The sequence below is a fragment of the Dicentrarchus labrax genome, unplaced genomic scaffold (assembly GCF_905237075.1).
Source record: "Dicentrarchus labrax unplaced genomic scaffold, dlabrax2021, whole genome shotgun sequence".
Taxonomy (NCBI): domain Eukaryota; kingdom Metazoa; phylum Chordata; class Actinopteri; family Moronidae; genus Dicentrarchus; species Dicentrarchus labrax.
Genome location: NW_026136724.1, coordinates 8,671,418 through 8,683,897, shown reverse-complemented (window position 1 = coordinate 8,683,897; position 12,480 = coordinate 8,671,418). Strand labels below are relative to the sequence as shown.

At 40.7% G+C, this 12,480-nt stretch overlaps 1 protein-coding gene across 2 annotated transcripts in view; it reads right to left on the bottom strand.

Moving 5' to 3' along the window:
* Positions 1–4,240: 4,240 nt before the first annotated feature.
* The window catches only part of tbc1d22a (TBC1 domain family, member 22a), a 112,444-nt gene continuing 104,204 nt past the window's right edge, over positions 4,241–12,480 (bottom strand). For both annotated transcript variants that reach the window (XM_051391882.1, XM_051391881.1), the window contains exon 14: positions 4,241–9,114. In XM_051391882.1, coding sequence (XP_051247842.1) covers positions 8,986–9,114 — 129 coding nt within the window. In that variant the 3' untranslated portion in view covers positions 4,241–8,985. The remainder of the gene's footprint in view (positions 9,115–12,480) is intronic.

Sequence of the window (12,480 nt, the reverse complement as noted above, 5' to 3'; positions counted from 1 at the left end):
CTTGATGTGATGAGTAAGCAGTCACAGTCAATTTGGGCAGTTCACTTTTCTCGTCTATAAAATAAATTCCTCACAAGTCTCTTGAGGTTCGAGTCGTGCTCTAAGAACGTGAAGTCAAGTATAAATATTCACTTCCTGTGTAAATCCTGGTTACTGACAGATAGAAGCTCTCACCTGCTAAAGGTACAACAGATGCAATGCCAAAGTTCATAAACGCTCAGCTCCGTAACTGTCTGCACAAGTTCCTGATTCAAGTCATCAGACGCTGAGATTTTAAAATATGACTGAAGAAATTAAAGGACAGATCAGTTCTTTGTTGCGAGAGTTCAAATGGAGTGCATTCTTTAAATAGCCCTCGAATGTAATCTCTGAAGAACACACTGTTCCACATCTTCGGAGCAGGGGAGGGAAGTTTTTCAGTTGCTAAGTGTCAGTGGCTGATAAATCCCAGTGTTGCTAAGCTACTTTTACTACTTCAGCAACTGTCTAAAATAAAACATGTCTCTTAAAGTATTAAAATGTTGTTAATCCAGTTATTATAGGTCTTTTTTTTCACAGTGCAATGACCAGCTGGGGTGACGTCCTCTTGCAGCAGACGTCTCAAAGAATCCACCTCAATTGCCCTCCTCTAGCTCCTCCTCCTGACGCTTTTTGGTTTCAGTAAGTGTGTTGGGTCCCGGCATTAATTCCACATGATGGCATTTTACCTGCCAGAGTCAGAGCAAGTGTCTAACAGCATATCAAGTAAACCAAAACACCTGCACAGTGACCGTGATAATCTCTCAGCTAAGATTATCTGTGCCTGCTGTGTTTCTTAGCTGAAAGATTATCATGGTCAGTGTGCAGGTGTTCTGATTTATCTTCTCAGCTGGATGAGATAATCAAAAGATTACAGAAAAACTAAAGAAAGAAATCATCAAAACCCTCATGTAAAGTGTGAAATATGAGGACCGCCTGATCTCTGCATTAAACAGTGAAGACTGAACCAGGGCTGTCTTTATCCCGTCAGCAAAATATAAAAATATACTTCAAAAGAACAAGTATGTCATTAACATGTAAACAGCACTTTAATGGGAAAACAGGTTGAGGTGGAGCTAACTGAACTACCTTATATACTTTTCGGTAGTTTTATCTATAACAGAGCATCACATTTTATAATTGGATCACATATTGTGTTAGCTTTTATTACAAGTTTTGTAAAATCTCAATCTGAAAAGTACCTATTGACTAATAGCTGTCAAATAAATGTAGTTTAGTACAAAGTATAATATTTACCTCTGAAATGCTGTGTAGTATGTAAGTAGTTAAGTATAAGTACCCTTAAAATAAGTTAATAACTTAAGTCTAGTACTTGAATAAATGTGCTTTAATAAATTTACTTTCAACCACTGGAGAAGGGCCTGAAGAGAGTCTCAACACACTTAATATTACAGTAACGTGTTTCTGTCAGTTGTGGTTTGAATGATTAAACCGTGGCATGCAGGAAAGAGCACCACTTTGTGTCTAAGCAATTACAAGTGAATGTGTAGGTTTTTGATGCAAAAATATGACTCCCAATATGAATTAACAATATAGGCTAAAAATCTTACAAGGATATTTGCTTATAAGCCTTATTGCAGTAGGCTGTCAGTAGCCAGTGTGCACGGTTTAGTGGCATCTAGTAGTGAATTTGAGGATTGCAACCAACTGAATAACACTCATCTCAGTGATTAGAAGAAACAATGGTGGCTGAAGAACTCCTTCAGTGTAAAGTAATGAGAAGGACTCTTATATTGAGGTGATTATACACTAGTGACAACATACCTATGAAGATTACATTTTATTTCTGCCAACAGAGCCTCCTAAATGTTACACACAGGACCTTTAAACAATTAAATAGCTCTAATTAAAAATTATAGATAATTCGAACTTCGCTATCTCAGTGCTATCCACTCATATTGTTTTACAGTGTCTATATTAGGGCTGCATCTTGCATGGATTTAGCATTTTGCATATTGATGGTGCAAAAGGGCTCCGTTTACTCACCTTTCAACTACACTTCCTGTTATCTTATGTGCTCTTACAGCTGGGGAAAACGTATCGATTCTGTAATGTCGCCCAGTGTTGGGAAACTGTCACACTGGAACAATATGAACAAATCTCTTAACATAGCTCCACCATCAGTAAATAAGTGAATGAATGATTAAATAAGTAAATAAATAATTTTTTCAATAAGTGAGTAAAATGAACGAATCCATGCTTTATCTGAGGAGCCGTACGATTGATCAAAGTTTGATTTATTACTGCCAAAAATTGTTGGTCGTGACAGATCCAAATCACTTCCACTTCCTTCCAAAGCTGCATTTTCCCTGTGTGTTTGCAAGGACTTTGTCGAGTGCTCTCTTCTGCATCCCACACAAGGCCTATAAAAAAAACAATAACTGTAGTTTTTAATCTCTTCACAGTCATCAATTAATGTCTCTCCTCCCACAGAATTTGAGAATCTGTCTTTCTAAATTTTAGGAGAGATAACAGTCATTTTCTAAGAAAGAAGACAGATTAACAGCAGATTTTCCAGCTTTGAGAAAAGGTGCAGAAGAGAATCACTTGAGGAGATGAAACTACTATAAACACAGGTTTTTACAGCTTATGTATATATTTTGTAACATAAAACATGAAATTTGCCACTCTTAAGCAGCAAGAAATCATTTTCCATTCACCCCACCAACATATTTGAATCCCTCTGCACCAACTTTAAATTGAAACTGATTTACATCACAGTTGCCAGTGCCTCCACAGAGCATCTCAAATCCTCGCCGGAGACATCCTCGATCTGTGCGTTATCCTTCATTGTGACGATAATGCCGTTGCCGTGCAGCTCCTCTTTTCAAAAAAGAAATAAAAATTGAATCAGGAAATTCATTTCAGACACAGGCTTAAAATTCCACGAAAGTGCTGTGAAGTCTGTCTCGACGTTTCTGCCTTAGTGATCCCAGAATGTTGCAACATTTGCCAGGGTGAGCCCTTGATGAAAAGGCGAGTTGTGCTTTATAGGCCTGTAAATTGGGGGGGTTAGGAGGACATGGGGAGGTAAACTGCAAAGGCTGATGCTATAATAGTGACATACTGTACAAATAAACAGCAGACAGCTACAATATGTAGAGAGGAAAATGGCCATTAGGAAAAAACTAAAGGTAAAGTTGATCTTGCTAATATTTGCACTGTATCTATTTTTTTGTGCTTGCTAGTGTGCTGCTGCTTTGTTGGCACCTCTCCCATCTTTCATCACACATTATGGTAGATGTGTGTGTGTGCGAATGTGCACAAGCGAGTGCCTTCCTGCGACCATTGTTGGTTTTAATGTATTTTTAATTTCCCATGAAGTGACTGGAGTCCTCAGTGACCGGCACTCCATAATTGGCTGCCTGTGTGAACATCAGTCAGCCTAACGAGAGCGAGGGAGCTTGTACTACGGGCTGCTGCATGCGCGCACACACACACACTCACTCAAAGGTATGTACTCACATTTGCAAGTGAATGCAGCCTGGCTCTCGTTTTTGTGTCTTTTCTGTCTCCTCCTTTCCTTCCAGTCCTCTGAAACACACACACACACACACACACACACACACACACACACACACACACACACACACACACACACACACACACACACACACACACACACACACACACACACACACACACACACACACACACACACACACACACACACACACACAAAGTCTCATTATCCAAGCTAGTGCTGCCATTTCCTCCAGAGGGATCAGACAAGAAGTGTTTACCTGTTAGACTGTGTGTATGGGAACGGTATATGAATACAACTGATACAATTAGCCATCAGCACAGCTGTTAGCCAAGGCCTGCTCGCCATGCTGGCTAATGCATGCACAGACACACAGGCACACTAAATGCATTCATTACACTGATACAGCAAATAGGAGCAGCGATTCTAGGTTTGATCGAAAGCATCTGCATTATATCTGCGTTTTCATCGTAGTGAAGAACTTCATTCTAGGCTTACCGGGGGACAGATCAGTACGCTGCAGAAATGTGATGCCGCATGGTTTCTCTAGATAGAGAGGCTCTGAGGACCATGTTGTGAAATATATCATACCTTGAGTTTAACTGCAATTGGACATGGAATATTTATAGATGCAGTGATTTCTCACACAGCAGTATTTGCAAGTGTACACACGCCGAGAAAACACACATACACAACATGACGCCTTATTCAAAGCAGTTTTGTCATATATAGGATTTATTTACACTTTCTATTTACAGATTTCTGTTTCAAAATCTTCTCTGTACACATTTTTAAATTCAAGAACCACTATTCCTGTCACCCACACGGTCTAGTATTATTAGATTTTTCTCAAGAGGCAAAAGACATGGGAGGATTTTTTTTTTTTTTTTGGTTTTTATAAAGATATTTTCATGTCTGGAGTTTTTAGTAGAGCAAAAAAAAAAAAACTTTAATAGAAATGAAAGCAGCTAAAAATGTTACTTAAGGATACCCTCCTGAAGATGCCCCAAATAATGTCTGAAGTCTGCCTGTGTGTGTGTGTGTGTGTATGTGTGTGTGTGTGCTGGCTAATAGAAAAAGGGCTCCAGCCAGATACCACCTCGGCCTTCATCACCATGGAGACGTGTGTTTATGTGTGTGTGTGTGTGTGTGCTGAGAGACAGCGGGTTACAGGCAGACTTACTTGACATTGGTAGCATGTGTGCTTTTTTTTATTAAATCATGTCTTTTAACACACAGCTGAGTATGCAGCTACCTCCTGTTAAAGGGAAATTACTGCATATGACATTACAGCAAAAACAGAGAAGCTCTTCGAATGATTTGAAAAAAAAAAAAAGGGGGGGGGCTATGCTGTTTACCTATGACTTTCACACACTCTCTTTCAAACACACACACAAACACACAGAATACAGTAGCTGTCAACCTCCAACATTATTTGTTTCCCCGGGCATCCGTGGTCACCACTAGTGGCGTCACTACATCCCCCTCCCCCCAGTGTTCAATATGAATGTGTGCAATAAGGCAACATAACTTCTTGAAAAGTAGAACTTGGGATAATAAATGGGACAATAATTGACTGTTCGCAAATCCCCATTCTCCTTAGTTACTGTTGCTACGCCTGTCAAGCTTTCCATTCTCAGCAGATGTGCAGTTTACAATTATAACGGTGGCAGATTTGTCACTTAAAATTCTTAATACAATTTCAAACAATGGGTCCTTTGATTTAAAGCAGAGGTAAACAAAAGCAGCTTCTCACTTCTAGATGTCAACCGTCGAATTTGCTGTCTGTAATGACAACTGTTAATGTTGAACTGCCATGTTTCTACTGTAGCCCAGAACAGAAAAACTAAAACCTAGCTCTAGATAGGGCAAGCTGTTTGTGTATTAGGCAGCTACCGTAGTTTGACCCTCACTGTTGGAAAGGGAGGGTGAAATAAGTGAGTTGCAATCTGCAACTAGACCACTAGAGGCCACTAAATCCTACACACTGGGCCTTTAAATATACAATTATTTTAAATGGCAACAGACATGAGACTGTGCTTTAAGAGCTTGTGCTAAAAGAGGCTAAAGCAGCATGTCCCAGGCAAAAAGTTTTTAACTTACAACGTTAAAAGAGAAAAGAAGTTTCAACAACTGAGTTTGACAAACAATATCTCAGGTAATGGTTTTTTGGTGTTGAGTTTAAACATCCCCAAATCCGTTTAACAGCTGGACAGGGCTGCTAGCATTAACTCCGATATCATCCAGGACCTGCTTCCACTAAATGGAGAAATACTGAGCAGTAATCTGTGACCACCCTACTACTAGTATTGTGCAGTAGGTAGTAAGCTAGTTCGCCGGACATAACAACTAACTAATGCAGCTATCGTCACGTTTTAATGTTTAACACCTTACGTCCTGTGCTTTTGGTTTTGGAGAGGCTACAAAATGGACACCACACTCTAAACACTTCAGATGCTGAGTATGTCTTTTACTACATCCCCGTGCACACTGCTTCAACATGTAGAGAAATCCTTGACAGGCCTGCTGTGCCTAGTGACGGTTGCTAAGCCTTGACCGGGCAATCCCTGTTTGGAGAAGGGGATTAGCGAATGATCAATTGCCAAGTTTGAACTATTAAATGCCCAGAGTTTTATTAAACAATTTGTGTTGGTGGCTAACACACCCAAAAACTAGATGTGCACAGATATTTTCTGTCATTTCACAGCAAATTCAAAATATCATACTATTGCTTGCAGAAATCTAAAATGTTCATTTGAGGTCAAAAACATAACAAGGATGTCTCGTGTCTCCAGAGTCAGGCACAACTTAATAGGCTTGTCATGTAAACAGCATAAAAAAATAAAACCAAAAAAAAGAGAAAAAGACAAATCTTTAAAATGCTGATTGAAAGAATATATCTCATACAAAAAAAAAGAGAGAGAGGAAAAAAAGGCTATAGACTTTTAAATTAAGTGCAGTTTTTCCTTGTCAGAGAGCATGGGAGATGAGGGGCTTGTGAAACTGGTGCAGATTGTATAAAAAAAATCCCAACGTGTGATCAAAGACTGACATCTCTCACAGAAAAAGTGCTGAAACTTCCAAAGAAACACAACCCCGTCCCTCTCTCCTTCCATCTCCCCTTCACACACCTACGCACACCGACTTTGCGGGCTGGGGTGACAATAATGGATCCTGGCGGAGTCGCGACAGGAGGCTCTGAACGTTAACAGCTTTGTGTTATGTCATGAATGTCTGATTACTCTCCCTACCCCCCATCCCCCAACCTCCCCTCCCCCTATCCCAACTTAACACCAATATGGTGCTACTGACTTTGGGTAAGACTTCCCACGTGCTCTATATGAACAGAGCAATGTATGCAACGAAGATGGAGAATCGGCAGGTCATGTACACAAAATGAATAAGGTTCTTGTTATTTAATCGAAATACATGGTCTGTTTTTGTTCATTTATGTGTAGCTCGCTATATGCTGAAGTATTTTACATTAAGGGGTGAGTTTAATAATTGTCATCTGTCAAGCCGACCTGTCACATTAGAGCCGAGTTCAGGCCAGCTTCTCCCAGTCGGGGAAAGATGATTCTGTTCCTACTCCATCATGTTTTTATTTACACCAAAGGGTCTGTCCCTGTTGGAAAAAAACGCTACGCCCTGGTTACCTACTGTTTTTTTATGACATCATAGAGGATATGGAGACTGACGGATCCTGAAGCTGAGTGACGAGCGAGCGCTTTTGTATTGTAAGTGTCTAATACATCTCCAGGATGTCACAGTCTCTAATATCTCTGCAATCTGTGCAGAATACAAAGTTAGAAGTTAGGTACTGACTACTTTTAAGTGCACACTAGCATAGAAGTTATTTTATCCGGTGCTTGGTTACACATGATTCAATTAAGAGAACCAATGTGGATCAAACATGTGTAATTAATTTTTAAAAAGGTGCAAAACTTCCTTTAAGATAGAAGCTGCTAAAACACCCATGCACCAGCTGCTTTCATATGTTTATAGGCATTCAAATTAACTGGCAAATAAAAAAGGCCTTGCTGGATGACATATTAATAAGAATCACTCAATAATGTTGAGCTCATTACAGACTGCCTTACTGGTGTTCTCGTCGGAACAATCAGGTCACACTTTTCATTTGTGGAAAGTTGCATGTGCACGCATGAAAATAAGGCCCAAATGACAGAAGGAGAGAAAGGGGTGAGAGAATACAAAGACAGAAACTATGTGTCTTAATTAAGGCAAAATTGTTCATTTGGATCTTTACTTCGACCAAAAAAAAAAAAAAACACAAAGCAGCACATTTTTTCTTCAAATACCGAATTTAGCATCCATGAAGATGATTCAATTTTTCAATTGGACTGCAAATACTTTATTTTGACCCCACTGATTTGTGTTAATCTTTGCATGCCTTTCTAGTAGCCTAGATTTCTAGTTGTACCACTTGTGTTTTAAATGTGTGTTCTGAGGTAGTCCTGGGTTCATAGAGGAGGAGGAGTTATTAGATAAGACATGTCCCTTCATATATAAGCAGGTCTATGGAAAACAAATTTTCTTACTCCTAATGGCTCACTACCTTCTGTGATGTCAGTGTAACTCCTGAACTGCAGCCTCTTACCACTGCTTGTCTGGCACTCAAAACACTGTGATCCTGCAGTGCGGGTGGAAGGACGGGCTGGGGGGGGCTGGGGGGGGTTGTCAGTCTGTGAGGGGAGACATTCTTCCACTCGCAGACTGACAATCTCTCTCTCTGTAAAGTCCTAGTGTGTTTGAAGCGAAACAAACTGTATCCCTTCTGGCACGAAGCAGGGGAGAAGAGGAAAACAGGAACATGTCATGTTCCTTCAGGTTGTTTTGTGACCAAGAGAGAGGGCTCAGATATGTAAACCATCCAGTGCCGTGCCCTTTTGCCATCTTTCTTGCCAACGGAAAAAAAAGGTCACATTTTTGCCTCCGGGAACAAAAAGTAATGTATTGCCATGGTATTGGAAATAACAATTAGCAGAAAAGAACATTTTTCTAAGCCAGACTAAGCCCCCCGGCGGTGCTGAGCAACAGCTCAAGGTCCTGCGTCAGGCCTGAGGTTGTACTTTGAGGCGTCAGCTTGAGCAGACTGAACTCAGACCGAACAAAAGTTGTGGTCTTCGACGATGAAGAGGTTTTCTGCACTGGACTGAAGGAGTGCACATTTCAGAGCTGATCAGAGAAAAATAATTTAAAAAAAGGCTCCACAACAACATGTTAGAATGCTACACCGCACGTCCTCTTAGTCATTGGTTGATTCAAATCTCTTAGTAGCTGAAAGGCCCATTGGGCGATATGGGAAAGGGAGGTTAAGAAAAGGGGGAGGTCCTTCTGTGTAGGAGTAGAGGCCTCTAAAGTCCAGTAGACGACTGCAGGGCAGGAAAGGAGGATTGAGAGCAGGAGGAAGGAAGGCCAGCGGCTGCAGAGAGCCACGCTTATCATCTTTTGTAGTGGTTGGGCGCATCAGCAAAGGCAAACTTCAACCTATAGGCTTCAGCTAGCAGTACGCTCACTTCCTCGTTGCCCCAGTGCATTGTGGGAAGGTTCTGCAGGAGGATCATCAAACCCTGAAAGAAAGAAAGAATGGTTTAGAGATCAGTTTCAGAGATATGAAGAACAGAAATGAACAGATGAGTTAGCTGTCCAACCTTCAGACAGTGCAGGGGTTTATGTCAGGATCCGACTCTTACATTAAACACATTTAATGGTTCAAAGTTTGTTTTGAGTACTTAACAACATGTAATGGAGCTATTGATAGGTGTACTTGTATATAAAGGTATATTCTGTTTTCTCTGTCAGTTTTACAGTTTGTTTGATGACAGTGAAAAACTATTCCAGCCTTAGGTCTGTATAGGAAACTGAGTAATAGCAGGTGTAAAGGCCTGTGATCAGATGTCTTTATCTGTATAAAATATCCAAATACAAAATAAATGTTCATACCAGATATGAATGGGGACAAAATTTTACTTTTATTAGAAAACTACAGAGCCCCAAACTATGTAAAGCTATCTAAATGCAGCTAAAGCGCAATATATTACAAGCTGTAGTTGCATTTGGGATCCCACAAAGTACACCCTTCGGGTCTGGTATATACGAATGCTAGTGTAGCAGACAGGCACAGTTGCACTTGTTTTCTTCTTCTTCTTCCTGTGTGACACAGATGTTATTAACTCAGTCAAAGTGGTTTAATAACAGTTGTGAGAGAGAAAAGGGGGAAGAGAAAAAAAAGAGCCGGGTGTGGGTTTAAGGAAAAAAGAAAATCAGGAAAGAACGAATAAAGTGTCAACTACAATTCGGTGGAGCTCAAGCCTTTCCCCAGATTCCTGTTCTGTACATTACTATGTAAGTAAGTAGACAGACAACAGCAATACACCCCCTCACACACACACATACGCCGAGTTCAATCTCGCCGACTAATGCCTCTCTCTCAAAGGGGAATGAGACTGGTTAGCAGTGAGACAGACCGATTCCGTGTGTGTGTGTGTGTGTGTGTGTGTGTGTGTGTGTGTGTGTGTGTGTGTGTGTGTGTGTGTGTGTGTGTGTGCGTGTGCGTGTGCATGCTATGGATCAGTGTCCCGGGAGCTTTCATCATCGAGGCTGAAATCATTGCCGTGACAACAGGGTTTACAACCAATCATGATGTTGATAATCACATCGGAGGACAAATCACGTTGGGTCTTCTGGCGTCGGCGCTCGTCTGACTCCTGAGCAGTTTGCTGAGGATGTGACCGTGTTACAGAAAGTATTTTAACAGCGGCTTAAGTATTTGAATGTAATTGTAATGAATTATGTGTCAAAATGCTTCAAAATTTTTTATGCGAACCCTCATCTTTCTACAACTACTGAGAAAGTCAAACTACACAAAACTTTGCGAGGCACTTTGTATTATTTTACCCTCCCACGTATTAAATTTAAGGTGTTTGGCTCCATTAATTTTTTTTCCTTCCTCGCACGTTTTTAATGAGCCGGTGAGACGACCCTGATGACTTTTCAACAAAAAGCATTTGTATTCCGAGTGAGGGTGGAAAAGAACAAGTTTTCTTCAACTAATTAAGCTCAAAAGCTGCCATCCTAGCCAGATTTTACAGATTGGGCTGCAGCTGTGAAGCACCTCAGTCTTCTGAAAAACTTCAGGGTGCATCTCAGTTTTGACGTATACTACATTCTAAAAATTTTGTTGTTTCTCCTAACTGGAAAGAGTAGCTGGTGATTATTTTGTTGACTGACTTTCAAAAGCCTCAGGCTCTCAAAATGTGTTAAAATCTTGTAAGAGTATTTTAAAAATTCACAGGCAGCGAGCGAGCGCTGCTAAAAAATGCGAACAAATTTGGCCTACAGTGTCGTCAAACATAAAACAGGACTCTCGGTTCATGGAAATACTGCCCCGTATCACACTCATCAAAATCCCGCCGCTTGTTAATTCTACAGTTAGAAAAAAACACTATAATAGATGTTCCTCTGAGAAGAAGACCTGGACCTTGACTTTGAAAGGTTGACCTATTGACATCCCCCATGGCACAGAAAGACGCACTTCTCTGAAGTATTTTCACTTTGAGGGAAGGAGAGGGATAGAGAGAGACTGAGAGCGGAAGAAAGAGAGCGGGCAGCCTGATCAGAATTCAGCTTGCCTTTCTCTCATCTGTATTCAACGGAGCATCACTATCAGCTCTCCCCTTTCATCACTCACCCTCTCTCCCATTCACACACGCATTCCCAATCCAATGTTGCTCACAGCTAAAGGAGTGCATGTGAGCATGAGTGGGTTTATGTGTTGCAAATGTGTGTTTGTGTTGGAGTTGGTCACATGAAATCAGATGCTAAAAAACAACAACAACAACAACAACAAAGAGACTGTTTGTATCTGAACATCTGTCATCAGGCACATTAAGCTGAATACAAATCACCAATAACAAATATTTCATTTAAATAGAACAAAGAGGGAGCACATAAAAGAGAAAATTAATTATTTAAAAAATAACCTGTCTGTCTGAAAGAGTGTAGTATATGTGTATATATGGTATGTATTTATGTGAATGAGTGTGTACGGTAAGTATGCTTTACATCGCCCTAGTGCTAGTGGCTGCCTGGGGCTAGACAATGTGTATATCTGGCCCACTGTACTTCACTGCCCAAGGCTCTTCAGGAATAAGGAACGCTTCCCTATGGGTGACGACACATGACTTGTAGTGAAATTAATATATGCTGAGGCGCATCGCTAGACTAAAGGAGGCCCCTTACAGTGATTTTTTTAATGAATTTATCATAAAAGGAGAATCTATTGGCAGAAATGGGATATAATATGCAACTTTTCATTAGTTATAATCACCTGAAATTAAGAATCTTCTTTCTTAGAATGAGACGGTTTTATCTACAGACACAGCGAGTTGCCTTCCATGGAGTCCGCCATATTGAACAGTAGTAATAGTAGCCCAGAACGGACAAACCAAACACTGGCTCAAGATAGGGGCATTTTTTGTGGGTACCGTAGTTTCTCCTTCAATCTTGGAGGAGAGGTTGAAGTGACAGAGTTGTACCCAGAGAAACAGCGTTCCTTACATGTCAAACTTTGCCGTAGTAGGTATCCTTGTAGCATATTTAGGTAGATTGGATAGATAAGTGGTAGGGGTGAAATTTACTATGTTCTACCATATCTTTATAAATCAACAATAGGCACTAATTACTATGCTACAGGAGAAGGACCAACCACCGTCTAATCAAGTGCTGCCTCAAGTGTTAGGCAACACACCTAAACAACCGACATACACAGGAGCGTGCTCACGCCTGCTCCGCCACACAAGTACACACCCATAGTGACTGAAGAGCTTCATTAAGAGCATATTTCTGCGTGGTAACCATCTGCTGGCTATCACTTCTGTTGGGCTAATGACTTTAATACGGTTTAATTGCATACATTTCGCTGTCAGGGGGGAATG